The 19,288-nt window shown below is 37.9% G+C and overlaps 1 protein-coding gene across 1 annotated transcript in view; it reads left to right on the top strand.

Moving 5' to 3' along the window:
• LOC308262320 (phosphatidylinositol 3,4,5-trisphosphate-dependent Rac exchanger 2 protein-like) overlaps positions 1 to 19,288 on the top strand; it is a gene marked incomplete at both ends in the record, with an annotated part of 238,723 nt that overhangs the window by 182,879 nt on the left and 36,556 nt on the right. Inside the window, 6 exons of the mRNA XM_080694767.1 lie at positions 651 to 812; positions 7,420 to 7,639; positions 8,164 to 8,371; positions 10,710 to 10,880; positions 16,314 to 16,493; positions 16,992 to 17,113. Of these exons, the coding sequence (XP_080550893.1) occupies positions 651 to 812; positions 7,420 to 7,639; positions 8,164 to 8,371; positions 10,710 to 10,880; positions 16,314 to 16,493; positions 16,992 to 17,113 (1,063 nt within the window). The remainder of the gene's footprint in view (positions 1 to 650; positions 813 to 7,419; positions 7,640 to 8,163; positions 8,372 to 10,709; positions 10,881 to 16,313; positions 16,494 to 16,991; positions 17,114 to 19,288) is intronic.

Here is a 19,288-nt window from a genome sequence, read left to right as displayed (position 1 = left end):
AATATACATGTGTAGTCTTACAGTAAATTTATACATTAATATACATTAATATACATGTATAGTCTTACAGTAAATTTAAATATGCAAGAAGCTTTGCAAATTGAAAAGATTATATGAATGCTTTCATCTGATGCATTCATAGCTATTGCCCAGATACCACATAAACATTAATTTATATTTTGCCAAGATAACGTTTTATTTATTTATCCCCTCAGCGAACACTTAGCCACGCTCTCCATGCTTTGCCGCTCAGTGACAAGTAAGGACATTATTGCTTTGCCTTATTTATTTTTGCTCTACCACCAAATTGAGGAGAGGAAAAAATGTTCTGAGAGACTCTGACTAAACTCTAGGCGGTGTGCTTCCACATCAGAGCAGACAGACTGATCTAGCAGGGGGTCTTTGAAGTTCACCTGCCTTGCTAGCAGGCTTTTATACTTAGCAGAAGGAGAAACCTGAAACACCAAACAGACAATCAAAACACTTCACTGACAGTTACTCCCAGAACATGAAAATCCTGGGGACCTACTAAGAGGAAAGGCAGTACAGGGAATCTCCCCGCAGTGCTGGCTTATGAAAATTTTATGTGGCTACTTTTCAAGGTTTTTACCCCCTGTTTTGTTTTGTATGGTGTGTGTTTATCACCACAGATTCTCGAAGCCCTGGCTAAAAGTGATGATCACTTTGTACAAAACTGCACCAGCCTTAATTCTTTAAATGAAGTCATTCCTACTGACCTTCAGAGTAAATTCACTGCCATTTGCAATGAAAGAATCGAGCACATTTGTCAGAGAATATCCAGTTATAAAAAGGTAAGAATTTCATAAACTTTATACATAATTATTATTGAAATTGTTATTGTTGCCAAAATTAAACCATCTCTTGATATTCCCTTTACAAATTTGTGACCTACTAATTAACTGAAATGATAACATTTATAATGACTTCTAGTTGACTGTTTTTTTTTCTGTTTCTGTAACAAAATACATGAGACCAGGTAGTTTATAATGAATAGATAATTTTACTTAGCTTGGAGTTCTGGAGGGTGAGAAGTACAACATTGAGATGCTGGTGTGTAGTGAGGACCTTTTGGCTGTATAGTAAACGTGGTAAAGGGTACGTACATGATGAGACAGGGCCAGTGTGCAGGCTTGCATTTCTCTTCTTAGAAAGCCACTAATACTATCAAGAGGGCTCAAACTCATAACTTTATCTAATCTTAATTGTTTCCCAAAACCTACCTCCAAATACTATTCACACATGAATTTGATGATTATGTTCCTAACACATGAATTTTAGGGGGACACATTCAGACCATAGCAATAACATGTTAGAAATTTTTTTAAAAAAAGTTTACCTCATTTCATCTTTGCAAACCTGTATCCTATGGTTATGTCATAGTTTGAAGGATTAAATTATTTACTAGCAAAAAATGGGGCTGGGTTTTAGATGTAAACCATCTAATTGTAGACTATCAAATTTTAAAATGACACTATAAATCTTCTTTCCTTTTTCTCCCAACAAAGGGAACTGAAGGTCTCCATCAAAAAGCACACAGAACATGGCTTTTTAAATTGATTGACTGGAGAATTTACTTGTCATGTACCTCTTGGGCACCTTCTATATGTCAAGAATTGTTCTAGGTACAAGGAAGGTAACCTGGAACTAGACAGACAAAATCTTCCCTCTCAAAGGGGACATAGCAAAAAAGCAAATAAATTCCTACAAAGAGGGTACCCAAATATTGAATGAGGAAATTAACACGGGGCAGTGTCCAGTACCTCTGGTCCAGTACTTCTGGAGTGGGAGGCTAGTGAAAGCCTCACTGAGAAAGCATGGGTCTAAATGGCAAGTAAGAGTCTCCTTTTGAATTAGAGGGAAAATCATCCCGGTGGGAGAAACACCCTGTACATGGGCCCCAAAAGAGAAAGAAGGGCAAGCGTGAAGGGGTGGAGAGTGGCCACTGGAAAGTCAGAGGCTTCAGCACCTCCCAGTCACAAAGAGCTATGAAAGTTTTGTAGATATTAGAGCTTTGGAAGAAATTTGAATTCTTTTTCTTATATCAAGGAAAATCAATTAGATATTTTTTGTATGTGTGTGGTACTGAGGATGGAACCCAGGGGGCAGTCTACCTCAAAGCTACATCCCAGCCCTATTTTTTTATTCTTTATTTTGAAACAGGGTCTCACTAAATAGCTGAGGCTGTCCACGAACCTGCGAGCCTCCTGTTCTTGCCTCTCCAGTACTAGCATTACAAGCGTGTGCCACCCTGCCTGGCTAATTGGAAAGTCTTAAGGAGGATGATAACTTCATCTAATTAGGGTGTTGAGTGGTCATGCATTTGTAGGAATGGATTTTAAAGAGCAAGAATGGAGAAATTGAGAACATTTGGAAGTGATCGCGATGGTCCTACTCTTGAGTGATAATGATAGTTTGGACTACAGGGAAGATGGAGGAGATAGAGAAAATTAAATGGATTGGGATATTTTGGATGTAGAATAAATGGGAATTTGCTTATAGATTTAATAACAGGTTTTAAATTTTTTCTATTTATATCATTAGAAGACTAATAAATTAAAATTTCCTTAAAAATGAGGGTTCTTGCTTAAAATTTGGTATCTTCACAGTAAAAAAATAGTATTTATCTCAGCATATCTGTATATGACTTAAATCTATGTGTTTTGTGTTCTATATGTCTAAATATATCTGTATGAGAATAGGAATGTATGTGAATGAATGCCCAAGGAGCTGTCAAGTTTTCTTGCCATCAGGTGAAGTAAGACAGAAGTAGGAGTTATTGCTTCTTTCTTTCTCTTTAGGTATTTTCTATAATGTTTGGCCTGTTGAGTTGAGTGCATGTTACTGTTGTAATTTTTAAAAGTCCAATCACATGAAGAAAAGTAATATTCAAGATCCCTGCCTGCCTGTCACAGCCATTAGTTCTCTTTCCAGGATTGCTGGGCTCAGCTCACCTGTTTGAGTTTGGAAAGAGTCCACCCATGAAACGTGTTAAAAGCTGAGGGGCAAGGTGTTCTTTAACTTCTATTTCCTATGTAGGATGTGACAGTGCTTTGAAGTAAAACATAAACCTCCAAATCAATGCAACTTAGCTTTATCCTCTTTTTGAACACATTTTGAAAAGGAAATCACTCTGCTTTTGAGATGAATTTGTGTATGATATGGTCAGGACTTTGGCAGATTCTGGATATCTAACTGGTTACTTGTGCCTGTTACTTTTCTTTATTTTTGATTTCCTTACTCCTATTTTTTCATATAAGAAAAACACTGGATGTAACTTAAAAAGATATAAATGGAGCTGATGTGGTGGTGCATGCTTATTAATTCCAGTACTTGGGAGGCCGAGACAAAACGATCGTGTGTTTGCCACCAGCCTCAGCCTCAGCTACTTAGTGAGGCCTTCTGCAACTTAGTGAGACCCTGTTTCAAAATAAAAAAATAAAAATAATAAAGTAGGACTGGGAGTTTAGCTTGGAGGTTGAATGCCCCAGGTTCAATCCTCAGTACTAGTGTGTGTGTGTGTGTGTGTGTGTGTGTGTGTGTGTGTGTATCACATAAATGGCAAAGTAAATTATATTTTTTTAAAAAAAGAAAGCCCAAATACTAGGAATCAGGCTATATTAGGTAGTGAATTGCTTCTGCTGGTTTAAGAAGAACCAAGATAACAACAGGTTGGAACAAGATTTCTCACTCACATAAATATTAATCTGCCAAGAGTGCATGAAGTGGGGCTTAACTATCTTCTGCCATTGTATTTTTGCCCTTGCTTCTAAGATATTTCCATCTTCTGCAACGTCAAAGCTGCTTAGCCACCTTTTCTAAGATATAACTCCTTAGAAGGGCGAATAGGATATAGAGAGAATAAAGGGTTTTCTTTTGCTGAATGACCCAGAAATTACCCATCTCATTCTTTTTCACACCTTAGTAGCTACTTAGTGAAAGAGAGGCTGGAAAATGTTCTCTCAAGAGGGTATCCATGGACTCAACTAAAATATGGAAATTTTTACTACTAAAAGGAATAACAGGCTGGGCGTGGTGGCGCACGCTTGTAATCCCTGTGCTTGGGAGGCAGAGACAGGAGGATCACGCAGGTTTGAAGCCAGCCGCATGTGCTGGCTTAGGAGACCCTGTTTCCAAATAAAAATAGGTCTGGGAGTGTAGCCTGGAGGTAGAAGGGCTTCCAGGAATCCCAGTACCACCAAAAAAAAAAAAAAAAGTAAAAATAGGTCTGGGAGTGTAGCCCGGAGGTAGAAGGGCTTCCAGGAACCCCAGTACCACACCCCCCCCAAAAAAAAGGGAATAACAGGAGAATGGATATTGAGGAAAATTTATCAGTGCTGGTTACACAATAAAGATATATTAGAATAGGTGGTACTGACCATCACTGGAAAAGATCCTATGTAAGATCTCCCAACGATTCTATTTAAGAGTTGCTAAAATTAAATATCACACTTGGCCTTCAACTTGCCATAGCCAAAACAAAAAGGGAAACAGTTTGTTACATCTTTATCAAAATTCCCATGAAAAATACATTTTTTTCCCTTGAGAGAAGCATAGCTTTTCTTAGGCTTAATTCTAAACGAAATCTCTCACAGTAGATTTTATAGTGGCAACACTAAGAAATATTATGGGTAGTGCTCACAATCACCCCTGCAAAAGAAGGGGTGAAACAGAACAGGATTCGTTTTGTGTTGCAGATTTTCTAGTGCTCTCTTTATTGAAAGTCAATGGCATAGATCAAACACTCATTTTCATCAAAGCAAATCTGTTGTTGGGCAGGGCAGGATGAACAGGGGAATGCCACTGTGTCTGTTTCTCTAGGAGAAGATACTTGAGGATACCTGCTTTCTCTCACACTTATAATGTAACTGAAAAGAAAGCCCCAAGTATAGGAAATAAGCAATAGGAATACATACTTAACCTACTGTCAGTTGCCACCATGCGTGGTTGAATATACTTAACACCATACACTAGTATAATAATAGGATTTGTAAGGAAAGCACGTGGGCAATAGGATAAAATATTGGTGGGGAAGAATCCTAGTGGAGCGATTAGTGAGCAGTCTTATTTCTACAGGCAGAGGTGCGAGTCGATGGTGACTTGGACCAGTGTAGAAGTGTGGGAGATAAAGAGAAAAGGATCATTGCGAGCTATGTATGGGAGGCAAAATAAAGTCATACGTAATGATGGCTTAGTTGTGGCAAATGAAGACACTTATTTTTTAGTTTCTAACAAGAAACATGATTTGCAATAAACTGTGGATGTATATGCAGGAGATTAGAAGTTTTATACTATGGGGTTCCCCCTCCCCTGTGTTAGAGATTCTGGTGAGAAGTCTGTTCTCTTTTCTCATAAGTAACTGGGATCCTGGAAACTTTTAAAGTGGAAATAAACAGGATAATGGGCAGTGATTTTAGATGATAAAAGCATTTGTGAATATAGGTGTGTTTAGTGTGTGTTATACTTAGGATTGAACCCAGGAGTATTCTACCTGTGCCCTACCCTTTTTCTCTCCAGCCCTATTTTTTTTTTTTTAAACAGCATCTCACTAGATTGATGGGAGTCTCACTTCTTGCTGAGGTGGTCCTTGAGCCTAAGATCTTCCTATCTCAGCCTCCCAAGTATTGGGATTATAGGCTCGCACCAACATGCCTGGCTCATAAATATAGATTTGTAATCTCCACATACTTGTTTTCAAACTATTGTTAGCAACATATTTTTCTTTCAGATGAAAGTTTCAGCATTCCTTTTTTTGTGAAATAAAATGTATCCATAGAAACTAAAATTTAAAAGAGGATGGCTTTCTTTTTGATTTGGAAAGTTTTGAGTTTAAATATAGTAACCAGTTGATTTCTATAATTTCTGTTGCTGGGGTTCTGCGATCATAATCAATGTTCTGGCCAATTGCACAGACCACAGAGCACCGGTGTCTTTTGGTCTACATATGAGACAGGTTGGTCCCTTCTGAAGACCTGAATGGACCCCTAGCAGGCGTTTATTCTCCATGGAACAGGATGCGTGGGATATTTGTATTAAAGCTAGGCCCTGTGTTGAGGCCCACTTGCCTCCTTAATTGTCCTGGAACTTTTTTTTTGGGGGGGTGGTACTGGGGTTCTTTATACATTTATTTGGAAACAGGGTCTCTTAAGCCAGTGTGGCTGGCTCCAAACTTGCGCAATCCTCTTGTCTGCGGCTCCCAAGTGCGGGGATTACAAGCATGCGCCACCACATCCAGCTTGTCCTGGAACTTCTTAATTTGAGTCATACTTCTCTGCCTTGGAATAATCCCATAATTGGACTTATTTTTCCAGTATTTGAATTTCAGTATTCAGTATTTTCTAAATATGCATAAGGAGTCAGGATATAGTTTTTTTTTTTGTTAACACAGAAATGCCATATGTAGGAATTAGAAGTCTTGTCTTTGAACATTCTAGGTACTTTTACTTATTAATTCCATACAATCCTCAAACTAAGAGATGGAATTGGAAAAATTGTGTATAAAATCCTTCTCCCATCTCCCCTTCCTCAAAGAAAGCAGTAAAACAAGAACTTAGCTGAAATGGGAAAATATCTTCATAAAATGACTGTAACTGAATATAAATATGTTGCCATATCAGTAAATCATACACTAGCCACCAGTGCATAAGATACTCAAAGTTCCATTTCCAAGAATTGTTTATTTCTGTCATTGTACAAAGAGTCTTTTGTATCACCTACATTGGAAATAAATTACCTGCCCTACTCCTCTTCACCTACTGTTTCGTTTCTCTGATCTTCCTTGAAAGAACTGTTGGTACCTACTGCCTGCACCTGTCTTGTCTAAATACCTTTCATTCTCCTCAACATACTACAGTCAGGCTCAAGTCGTTGCCACATCCCTGCAAGAGCTGGATTTTTCCAAAACCTATTGTCATCTTATTATATTCCTTTTCTTAGTAACCTTTGATGCAGTTGAACTTCACCCTCTCTTTGGCAGTTATCTGTGTTGCTCCGTATGCCTGGCTTTTGTCCTTTCTTTTTGGTAGCTCATCGACAGTAGTCTTTGCTTCTCTCTTTCCTTGCAGCCTGGTACCCTGAGATGCCAGTTTCCCTTGTAGAACTCTCAGCTTCCAAGAGCTAATGGAGTTGAGTCCTAAAAAGTCTTGTTGGTCACAGACGTTCATTTCTTTTAGCACTGAACTTGCAGCCAGTTTCAAAAAAATCATATGCATTTGCTATCTATATTGCTTCTCTTTATTAAGAATGTTTGGGTTCTGAAACAATGGTTTAATTTCTAGCAACTTGTAATTTATTTTACTCCTTCCAGTTGACATGATTTAATTTCCTTTTGACTTTGTTATAGATGACGCAAGTGAAGTGTCTGAGCTATTGCTGTAGGTTCATGTCTTCTTTAATTTGCAGTTCTCTCGTGTGCTGAAGAATAGAGCTTGGCCCACCTTCAAACAGGCCAAATCTAAGATCTCTCCACTGCACAGCAGTGACTTCTGCCCCACCAACTGCCATGTCAATGTGATGGAAGTATCTTATCCCAAAACATCAACTTCCCTGGGGAGTGCATTTGGTGTTCAGCTGGATAGCAGGAAACATAATTCTCATGATAAAGAAAACAAATCTGAGCAAGGTATGTTAGCCTTGGAAATATCAAATTATGAAAAGTAATGTAGGCAATCATAACTCTTTCTGCATATTATAATATGGTAGGTTCCTGGCACATACACAGTCCTATACTTTACTAATGAAAATACTTCTTAATATAATCATTTAGACTGCCCAAGTATGAAAATAAGAGTGAGGCATTTTTCTTCTTTTTCTCATAAAGACAATTGTTCTTGCTTTTCGTGTAAGATAGACTACATCTTTCTGTGAAAGCCACTAATTTCAAATGACTCTACAACTTTGAGAAAACCCCCAAGGAGCAGGTGAGAGAGATGCGTAGTGCCATTCTGCACCATCACAGCAGAACAGGGATTGAACTCTATTTGAAGCTTTTAATTATAACTCCCTACAAGCTTTAATTTCTGAATTAAATTCAGCCTTAGATTGCAATTCTATTTTATGTAAAGTTAGACTTCTAAAAATGTATAGGACCTGTTAGTTCCAAGTTAAGGTAATAAATATGATTATAGATTGATTTTGTTTCCTTAGGGAAGCTGAGCCCTATGGTGTACATTCAGCACACCATTACCACCATGGCAGCCCCTTCAGGTCTGTCTCTGGGACAGCAAGATGGCCACGGTCTCCGATATTTGTTAAAAGAAGAAGACTTAGAAACCCAAGACATCTATCAGAAATTGCTGGGCAAACTCCAGGCAGCACTGAAAGAGGTGGAGATGTGTGTTTGTCAAATAGATGAGTAAGTATTTTATACTGTACTTTTAAGTTTGCCTAATAAAATAGTTATAGAAAGTATGACTGAATTTTACAAAGCCTATTCTTTCTTTAGTATTGGAAATTTCTTCATTCCATCTTCTTAAAATGATAAAATGGAAAACATGAATATAGATGGATAATTTAAGTAAGCATCTAATATCAAGGATGACAATGACAAAATTTTATCTTATAGAAGAACACGAATTTAGAGTGCAAAAATATAAAAAAATACTGGAAACCGTGGCTAAGGATTACCTTATTATTTTTTGGCAGTCCAGATGTGGTATTTGATATATATTCACTGGAGATATTTATAAAAATACAAAATTAATAAATGCTTAGGATCCTAGTTAAATTCATACATGCAAAAGTATATCTCTCCAAGACCAATACATTTTTCTTTTCTAATTGAACTAGTGGCCTACTAAGCAATACCCAAAGGGCTGGACCAGTAATTAAGAAGTTTAACCAAAGTAAGATGCCAGAAATTAAAGAGAACTGTTCTAACCAGGTCGACTCTAATTCTTATTTAAGAATTTGATGAGCTGAGTGTGGTGGTCAACACTTGTAATCATAGTACTTGGGAGGCTGAGACAGGAGGATTATAAGTTTATGGCCAGCCCCAGCAACTTTTGAGGACCTCCATATCTTAGTAAGATCCTGTTCAAAATAAAGAATAAAAAATGGGGGTGGGAGTGAAGTTCAGAGGCAGAATGCCTCTGCTTTCTATCCCCAGTACCACAAAAAAAAAAAAAAAAAAAAAAAAAAAAAAAAGAATTTGATGGTTGGAGAACTGCCCACGTTCCTTAGGGTGATTTGCCCTATTCTGGTTTCTGATTGTGCTTCACATCCAGTCAAGGCAGCTTGGTTTAATAGTCAAAACAGCTTTTGGAGTAGCCCAGTTTCTCATACATAAAAAAATGAATAATAATAATAATAATGAATCTCACAATTCTGGTAGAAATGAATTCGAAAGCATTCAGGATTTTGCTTAATATCATACTTGCTCATCTATTCAGGGAATAGAAATTATTCAACATATTCGATTGATGGATTCTGAAATGATGTAAACACCCCCATCCTATCCTTAGTGTGCTCTCTTTCTGCAGCTGTTGGTTTTAATTGCTCGCGGGTGTGTATGTGTTTGCTCCTTGCACTCTTCTCCTTCCAAACGTCCTTAATGAGAATTCACCTTAGACACGAAGAATTTCGAAGGCAGTCCATGCTTTCATTGTAATTCGACATCGTGCAGGTGATGTCATAATTGGCATGATTCTTATTTTACATATCTCTGAAAATTAGAGGTCAAAAATCACCACATTAGATGCATCATATTTTTAACCTTATCTTCAAGTATTTATTTGCTATGTCTTTTTCTTAATTTATATGAGTAAATCAGAATTAAAATTTCATTTATCTATGCCTAATAAATTAATTTTTAAAAATTACTTAACATTTTGTATATTAAACTTCAACTTTCCCATTTACAGATGAATTAAACAGCCTGAGGTTGCTAAAAGAACGGGAGCCTATTTTCAAGCTGTCACACGATGTTCTTTACTCATGTTAGAATCCTCAGGATGGGGAAGTTCATCTTTTGGGGCATTCTATTTTGTTTTATTTACTAAATAGAATTTTATTACATGATGTTTTCTACTTTAGAAACCAGCCCCCCACCCCTTGGGGTTTTTAGCAAGTGTATAGAAGAAGAATTTTTATTAATGAGGCAATAAATAGCTGCATAGAATCATCCATGCCAGTTCTCAAATGGATTGTAGGAGAACATCTGGACCAGTCTCCCACTTATGGTCAGGACATGAGTTATTATTCCCCTTCTTTGAGCCCTTTTGTCAGTGGCAGGATTATGGATGTGCCTCAGCTGAAACTGCTTCAGAAATTAAGAAACTAATGCACTGACCATCCAGCCCTGCCTGGCGATTATCCAGACCAAGTTTCTGTTAATTGATTTTTTTTTAAAGGTTCAGGTAATGTAGATACATTTTCAAGAAAAAGACTTGAACCAAGGAAGTCCCTTTACTTGGTCTAAGATGTTTATATTGAATGCATTAGCTGCAGAAAAGCATGAGATGTTTTTCTTAGCTCCAAGTGCTTTAAATGATTAATTATGGTTTGCTTCAGTTTCCCCCATCCTGTTTCTCTATGAGACTTTACTCCACTGCATGTTTATTAGAAAAGTGACATGAAATGAGCAAATGATTGGAGCCGCTAACTTGGTCTTCTGTGTGTACAGCATATAATTTAATTCTAAATATAAACACATTCCCCATAATGCAATCTGTAATATAATCACTTTAAAACAGTACAGTTGTCCAAGTGCCTGGATTCCCTGTGGCCCTGAGTATTCAGAGGTGCTGCAGTGCAGTCAAGCCGAACAATTTATCTAAAAAGCTAGTTACCAGACCATTTTCTCGCCATTTAGTAATTATTCTTGGTCAGAGTGGAGAAGCAGATCTCAAATGCAATGCCAAGTTGTAAAAGAAATTGCCCCATAAGCATTACTCATTCCTATGATGTGCCTGGCATTGAGCTTGTCTTATCATAAAGTTTGCTCACCCTGTCACTTGTAATACTTCTAGAAATGAAATTTCCTTTAATACATAGGCATTTTGCTAAATCCTCCTACTTAACTTCAGATCCCAAGATGGAATTAGAGATGAATTTACTATCTAGGAACACGAGATAAGGTGAGTTTAACTGAGGCTTTATGATTTCTGTTTCACTTTGGGAAGATGAGTGTACTTTTGTTCTTGAATGGGCTATTTTGGCTAATGACACTTAGATGCTAGAAACAGTAGAAGGAAAAATAATTCATAACTAGCCCACACCTTTTTTTTTGTAGTTTCCTTATTATTTCCACTTGCCAATGAATACAGTAAGACACAGAAAGGTGGACTCAGTCCCCATGGTTTTACAGCTTCAAGTTACAGAGGATTCAAATTCAGAACATCTGATTCCAAAACACTGCCTTTAACTACTCTTCCTGACACTACACAAGCATGGTGGTCTCAGGCTTTGACCACCTAATGGACCATACCATCTTTGTGGCCATGGATATGTCCTTCACCCTCTATAGACCTTAGCCTTTTCATCTTATACATGCTAGAGATGGGCTGTATGATCTCTAAGGTGCCTTCAACTGTAACATTATTCTTTCTGTTTTGGTTCCCATACAATTTATCTCTAATGATCAGTTCTTTAATTTGGACCTAAAACATTAACCCTTTAGTCCACACCTTTGATAGAATTTCAAAAGAGAGGATTTGTGGGGTTTTCCCATGGAGGAAACAAAAAATATTGGGGCCAAGGGAGATAGAAAATTGGGGGACACTTCATTCTGCAGGTGATAGATGCCCCAGAATCAAGGGATGAGCCAAGTGCATTTGCAACAGTGACCTGGGAGATACAGATGGGAATGGTTTGTGGCAGAATTATTCTTGGAGTTTCCTGAAGCACTTTGCTGGCAATTGTGCACAGAGTGGCACAGTTCATAAGAATTAACAACTCATGTAGGTGCCTCTGTACAGCCAGGCAGGGCAGCACTATTTTATGCATTGACTTATTTCATCACAGTGCCTCTGTGGTTTATATTATGAAGCACTGTGATGTATCACAAACATCTCAACTTAGTTTCCAAAATTGAAATATAATTCCCCCATACTCAAACCTGTTTTGACCCTTTCTCCACCTAGGGCATCTTCTTTTCAGTAGACTGTTGCCCATCTCTTCAGTTTGTCAAGCCCAAGTCAGCTGTCAACTTTGGTTCTTCTCTTTCCTTCCCCTCCACCTCTGATACCTCATCAGGTTCTGTCAGATATCACTCAGAGTGTGCCCAGGTCTATCACTCTAGTCGAGTCACTGGCATCTTCTATCAGAGCCACCCAAGAAGATACTAAGCTCTGCTTCTTTCTGGTCCATTCTATATTCAGCAGATGCCAGAGAGATCTGCAAAGGTAAATCATGATAATCCCCTCCTTAAAATCATTAAATAGCATTACAGTGCAGTTAAACTGCAGTGGTCTCTTGGTATCTATAGGAGATAGGTGTGTGTGTGTGTGTGTGTGTGTGTGTGTGTGTGTGTGTGGTACTAGGGGTAGAATCCAGGGGCTTTCCTACCTCCTGGCTATACTCTGAGACCTGTTTTATATTTTATTTGGAAACAGGATCTCACTAAGTTGCTGAGAGCCTCATTAAGTAGCTGAGGCTGGCTTTGAACCTGTGCAATCCTTCTGTCTCAGCCTCCCAAGTGGTGGGATTACAAGCGTGCACCACCACACCTGGCTACAGGAGATAGGTTGAGGACTCCCTGAAGATACCAAAATCTCAGTATGCTCCAGTTCCTTATATAAAGTGGTATATTATAGACATATAACTTATGCACATCCTCCTATATGCTTTAAATCATCTCTATATTACTTATAATACCTAATTCATTATAAATGCTATATAAATAGATAACAATGGAAAAAGTCATACATATTCAATACAGATGCAGTTTTTCTTTTTTCCAAATATTTTTGGAAAAAACATTTCGGTTGATTCTGTAGATGTATAGCCCACTGTTCTGGAGAGCCAACAACAATATTAAAGTGCTACTGGAGCCTGCAGCTTCCTACCTGACCTGCTCCTGTTCACTCTCCAAACTCACTGAGCCCCTTCTTCAGCAGCCACATTCTGTTTCTGGAAAATGCAGTCCCAGCTAAGGGATCTCTGCCCGGCAGGCTCTGCTGCTGATGTCTGCGTGGTTGGCTTTTTGGGTTCCCAAGCCAAGCTAATAGCAGAGCCAGAGAGAGTCTCTGTCCACTCCTTCATTCAAAGCAGATACTTCTCTGTCCCATTACTCAAACCTTTCTTCTCTAGACATCTCCTAGTTTCTATACAACACTTTCAGTTTATATCACTTCATTGTTCACAAAATGTCTCACAGACATGAAGCAGCAAAGCTTTCTTTCTTGCCCAATTTCTGGGTCTCTGCTCTTCCTTTTAATTTTATTTTTTCTGGCAGTACTAGGGATTGAACCCAGGGGCATTCTACCTCCGAGCTACCCCAGCCCTATTTTTTATTTTGAAACAGGGTCTCACTGAGTTGCACAGGGCCTCACTAAGTAGCTGAGGCTGGCTACAAACTTGGGATCCTCCTGTCTCGGCCTCCAAAGTACTGGGATTACAAGTGTGTGCCACCACTCTGCTCTACTTTGTGATTACTCGGAGTCAAAGGCAGGTGTCCCAGCAGCTGGAATGTTCCTAGCTTATGGCAGGGAGAAGGGAAAGAGACAAATTGTGTGTTGGCATAAAGCTTCTACCTGGAGGTTTCCTATATCATGTCCACTCACACTGCATTAGGTAAAGCAAGTTGCAAGGCCTTGCCCATCCTCAAAGGGTTGGGGAAATCCTCCCTAAGGACCACCCTACTCCTACAATCCCTGTGTGTGTGTGAAAACACACGCATGCGCACACAATACACAGTCTCATTCACCCCATCTCTAAAATGGGGATGATGATGATAATAATATCTGCTTCATAAGGTGGTTTTAGGATTAAATGAATGCTCATTAAGTACTTAGTATAATGACTGGTATAAGAGCTTAACAGATATTAGGATGAGGAGGATATTTAAAACACACAGTAGATTCAATATACTATGCACAAAATCTTTGTTAAACAACCGCATTAGAGGAGATTGATGTAGAATGGCAAGGATTTGAATTAATGGACTATTAATAAGTAGCTCAGCTTAATGTATATGAGCAAGAGAAAAGAAAAATATTTTAAATGCAAATAAAATATTATAGTCAGATGCTATATTGTTACTTTTCTGAATCTGGATATTTTATGTGAAAACGTGATGTTTAAAATAGGGTTTTCTGTCATTTATTTGTTAGCTTAAACACTTGCTCCCACGGGGTCAGTGCAAGCATGATTGCAGCTATTCAAAATAAAAAGTAAATATGTGAATTTAATTCCTACACCCTTGAGAGGGTGGTTTATGAATAGCCCCATGGCTTCTCATTTAGAATATACATAAGCGCAGAGGGCTCTCCGCACAGTGAGGGCTCCTGCCTGTTTTCCTCTTTGTATTCAGAGTTCATCTGTCTGTGTACTGTGGAGCCAGGGTAATTGGAAGCAGTCTAATGTTTTAATCTTCTGGGTGGAAGGAGTGAATAAATATGCAACCTGTTTTATAAGACATAAAATCATCTTTCCAAATGGAAAAACTGTTTAAAAGAATTAAATTACTGAAGTTAAATTTTAAAGTTAAAGTTTAAAGCTTTAAGTTACTGAAAATGCTCACAGAGCCCTGAGCAATGTCACAAAACTCCTCCAACTTTCACTGATTTCTAAAAACTATAAAATGTCAAAATATTATTCAAGTACAACCTCACAGTGAGATCTTCCCTGAATGGACCATTTGAAGTGATAGCGCTGTGCCTTTTTTGCTTTATTTTTTGCCTTAACATTTGTCGTCTTCTAACATATTATAAAGTTTTCTTGTCTACTGTTGGTCTCATGCGGCGGAATTTGCACTTCAAGAAAGAGGAGTTTTTGTGTGCTTGGTAAACTGCTATAAGCACAGCACCACGAGCGATGCCTGGTACAATAAACATGTTCAGTTAATTAGGGAGATCACTTAACAGGAATTTACTCAATGCACAGCCTTGGCTTTGGTGTTAAGGGTAGATATGAGAGGCAGAAGCTATTTTCATATTTATGAAAAAACAGACATTACATTGCTATGGAAAAATGAGTGTCAAGAAATATTCTATTGTTTGGAACTGAATGTTTTGTTTAGTATGAGGATGTGATTGTTGGCTCGAGAAGGCTCTTGGTTTAGATAGGACTTAATTCATTTTGTAAGTTTTGTGGCATTCTGTTTGATAATAAAGACCCATTTTCCTTTTGCTGATCTGGCTTATTTCTAATGGAATATTTCTATAGCCAACCATTCAAACCTAAGAGTGATAGAATCAGTAATCACTCAAAGACTTTATCTGGTTTTACTCCAGTTCATTCTGATGTGGCATTTTAGTCTCAGGTCAAGTATAAGAGATCTTCATTTGGGCAGATTTGTGGCATTTTTTCCTGGTTGGCTAATGGAGAAGCCTGGAGTAGCTCTCGCCGCCTCCTCCTCCTCCTCCTCCTCCTCCTCCTCCTCCTCCTCCTCCTCCTCCTCCTCAGCATCTCCTAATCACTAAGACCACACTCCTGTTGTGTGAGCAGTGAGGATTCACAATACAATAATCCCTCTCAAATAGAGGGAGCCTGCGAGAAATCCAACACAGGGGTGCAGAATAGGTGGGTTCTACTAATTGAGGGTGATTCTATAAGGATTCTAAAGAGGTGTTCAGGTTGCTTATTTGGTAAGCAGTTCAAAATTGAGTGTTCGACACAAGTTTTTTACCCCATTATGATGTGTAAGTACAATGCACTAATAAAAAAATTAATAAAAAATAAATGTTAAAAAATTTAGTGTTTGGTTTTAATATTTAGTACACACTTCAAAGTTTACCAAGCATTTTCCTATGGTGACGATAGAGGTGGTAACAGCAGGAGGAGAGAAGTAACTACTATTAGGCCTTTCCTCTTATTCCACAGCAACTGTGCAAGCTAGTTTTTCTTACTGTTTCCATTATCTTTGTGTTTTTTCTCATAACAAAACTGATAAGTAATAGAACCAGGATTTGAACACTTTTTTTGGCCTAAATTGTGTGCTGTTGTTTATCTATTCTAAGATGGAAAAAATGAACTTTCTATGACATTCTTATACTCAAGAGAATATTTACTTGATATTAAATGGGGAAACACTTTGCTCATATTTGTAAGCCTTTTATATTAAGTAAATAAGATAGCTATCTGTAGCAGTCAGTTTGAAAATGTGCACTTAATTCTTTTTTAATATCACATTGCAGCCTTCTGTCTTCAATAACATATTCTCCTAAATTGGAGCATAAGACATCAGAGTGTGTAATACCCACAGACAGCGACAATGAGAGAGCAGAGAGGAATAGCAAACGAGTCTGTTTTAATGTAGCAGGAGATGAGCAGGAGGATTCAGGTCATGACACCATCAGCAACAGAGACTCTTACAGGTAATTCATTAATTTTTCCACCTCATTTTATCCACATAGTCAAATGTGATTTTGTATTTTTCACAAAGGTCTTTAGAAACATATTCGCTGTTGCTTTTGCTTTTCAAAGTAATCGCCTGTTACTAGCCACCTCAGAGAGAACATAGTGAGATAACATGATTTTTGAAATCATTCTCTTTTATAATCTGTGTAACTTGGGAAGTGCAGTTTTTTTTTTCTTCAGCTGAGTGGACTTAATTAGGGAGACTTGTTCTATAAATGGATTGTATGAGATGGAATAAGTAAAAGAGTCATACCTCATATAGCCATTTTTTTTTCAAATACTTGTTTCAGAGCACTGGCTTATTGAGTAGTGAGTAGAGGTTATTTTTGCCCTGTTTCCCCCTTTCTATTTACAGTCTATTGTCCAAGCTAATTGGACTGACCTCACATGCTTACTTCCCTGACCAGCTTTGTGTTCGTTTCTTCTCTGTGATGCTTTTTGGACTTGTTTGCTAGGGCTGCTGTAACAAAGAACCGCAAACTTGGTGACATAAACATCAAAAACTTTTTATCACGGAGGTTTGGAGGCCCAAGATCTGAAACAAAGGTGTTGGCCATGCCGCTGTCTTCTGCGCAGTGTGAGGGAAGCTCAGCTCCCAGCCTCTCGGCCTCACTCGTAAATGGTTGTCCTTCTAATGTCTCCTCACGTCATCTTCCCTCTATCTGTGTCCACATTTTCCCTTGTAATAACATTAATTAAAATCAGATTAATAACTCACCCCAATGACCTCATTTTATTTCTCTTACCTCTGAAAAGAACCTATTTCCAAATAAGGCCATATTTTGAGGAACTGGGTGTTAGACTTCAATACAAGAATTTGGGCGGACAGGATTCACCTCATAACACTGTCTCTCCACACTCTGTTGGCATCTTCCTCATCGACTCCAAAGAGGATTCCTGCTGTGAACTTTTTTCATTTAACCCTTGTATCACCTGTATCTTGTTGAATACTGTACAGAGCAACTGCATATGCTCTGTGTTCCGCCTCAGCATCTCTGGTTTTATTTGCATGAATGGGAGGCAAAAACTGCCAATGAAAATATATTGTATGAGTGTTAATTAAATCAGTGTTATTCTCATCAGAGATATTTATTATAAACTAACAGCAAACATTACATTTTAAAAATATTTTTACTTACTTCTTTTTTCTTTCTTTTTTTTTTTTTGGTGCTGGGGATTGAACCTGGAGCCTGTGTATGTTAAGCATGCCTTCTATCACTGAAATATGTATTTACTAGACACATGGAGGAACAGAATGATTTCAGATAATTTCCTTCACAATCCATGTGGCGGGTTCTGATAGTAACTCCATTTTATGTGTAAGGAAGCTGGGCCCTGTGGGAGCACCACAGTTCACCTATAGGAGCAGGTGGTCTGGCTTCCCAGGTTCTCTATCTTAGCTGTTCTTTTATCCCAATTTCTATGTTTCTAGAAAAGATCCTAATGAATATGTAAAGCTAATTGTTCCTAGAGATTTAATAATATATCACACAGATTAACTACCTTTACCATTTCATTTACTTTTAGCTTCTAAAGCATGCTCTTTAATAAGAATCTGTGGGGTTTTCTCCAGTGGGAAATTACATGTCTAAAAATACTTTCTACCTCGTGTTCTAGTTATCAGATAATTAAAATTACTCTTACAGCCTCCCTCTAGATAGAAATTTTAAATGTAAATTTAAAGTTGAGTAAGTTCTTTTTAACTTTATTTGAGAGATAAAAACCAATACCCCCTGCACCATTTCTGCGATCTGCATTATGTCCATATCCACACATATATTATTTTAAACATTCTTTCCTTGATATTCATTATTGTAGAGCACTTTCCTATGCTGAACTCTGAGTTGGAGATAGACACGGTACCTCCCTAAGGAGTTTAAAATATAATCGAGTATAATTTAACTTATGTGAAAGGGTTGAAATACAGAAATCATGAAATGAGACTTTGTCTCTGTTAGCAAATTATTTAACTACAGACTTGTGTAGTCAAATAGATTATGAAGAATTTTATATTTGGTTCAATCCCCAGTTTTATAATTACACTTTTAAAAAGTTCACGTAGAGCTGAACATGATGGCACATATCTGTAATTCCAATACTTGAGAGGCTAGGACAGGAGTATCGTAGGTTTGTGACCTGCCTCAGCAACTTATCAAGGCCCTTAGCAACTTAGTGAAACCCTGTTTCAAAATAAAATAGGGCTGGGGTAGGCCGGGCGTGGTGGCGCACGCTTGCAGAGACAGGAGGATCGCGCAGGTTCGAAGCCAGCCGCGCGCGCTGGCTTAGGAGACCCTGTTTCCAAATATAAAATGTAAAAAGAGGTCTGGGAGTGTAGCCCGGAGGTAGAAGGGCTTCCAGGAACCCCAGTACCACCACCACAGAAAAAAAAAATAGGGCTGGGGTATATTTCAGAGGTAGAATGCCTCTAAATTTAATCCCCAGTACCATTACCACCACCACCCCCCCAAAAAATATATATATATATATATATTATAGGTACATTTGAAATTGAATAGGAATTTATTTATTTGTTTGTTTATTTATTTATTTATTTATTTATTTATTTATTTATTTATTTATTATTTACTGTGGAACTAGGGATTGAACCCAGCTCTACTTCCAAGCTATACCCTCAGACCTTTTTTTTTTTTTTTTTTTTCTTTTTTGGTGGTACTGAGGTTCCTGGAAACCCTTCTACCTCCAGGCTACACTCCCAGACCTATTTTTATACTTTTATACTTTTTTTTATTTG

This window comes from Muscardinus avellanarius (genome assembly GCF_963383645.1).
Source record: "Muscardinus avellanarius genome assembly, chromosome: 4".
Taxonomy (NCBI): domain Eukaryota; kingdom Metazoa; phylum Chordata; class Mammalia; order Rodentia; family Gliridae; genus Muscardinus; species Muscardinus avellanarius.
Note: the sequence above shows the minus strand (reverse complement) of the source record. Positions and strands in the feature narration are given on the sequence as shown.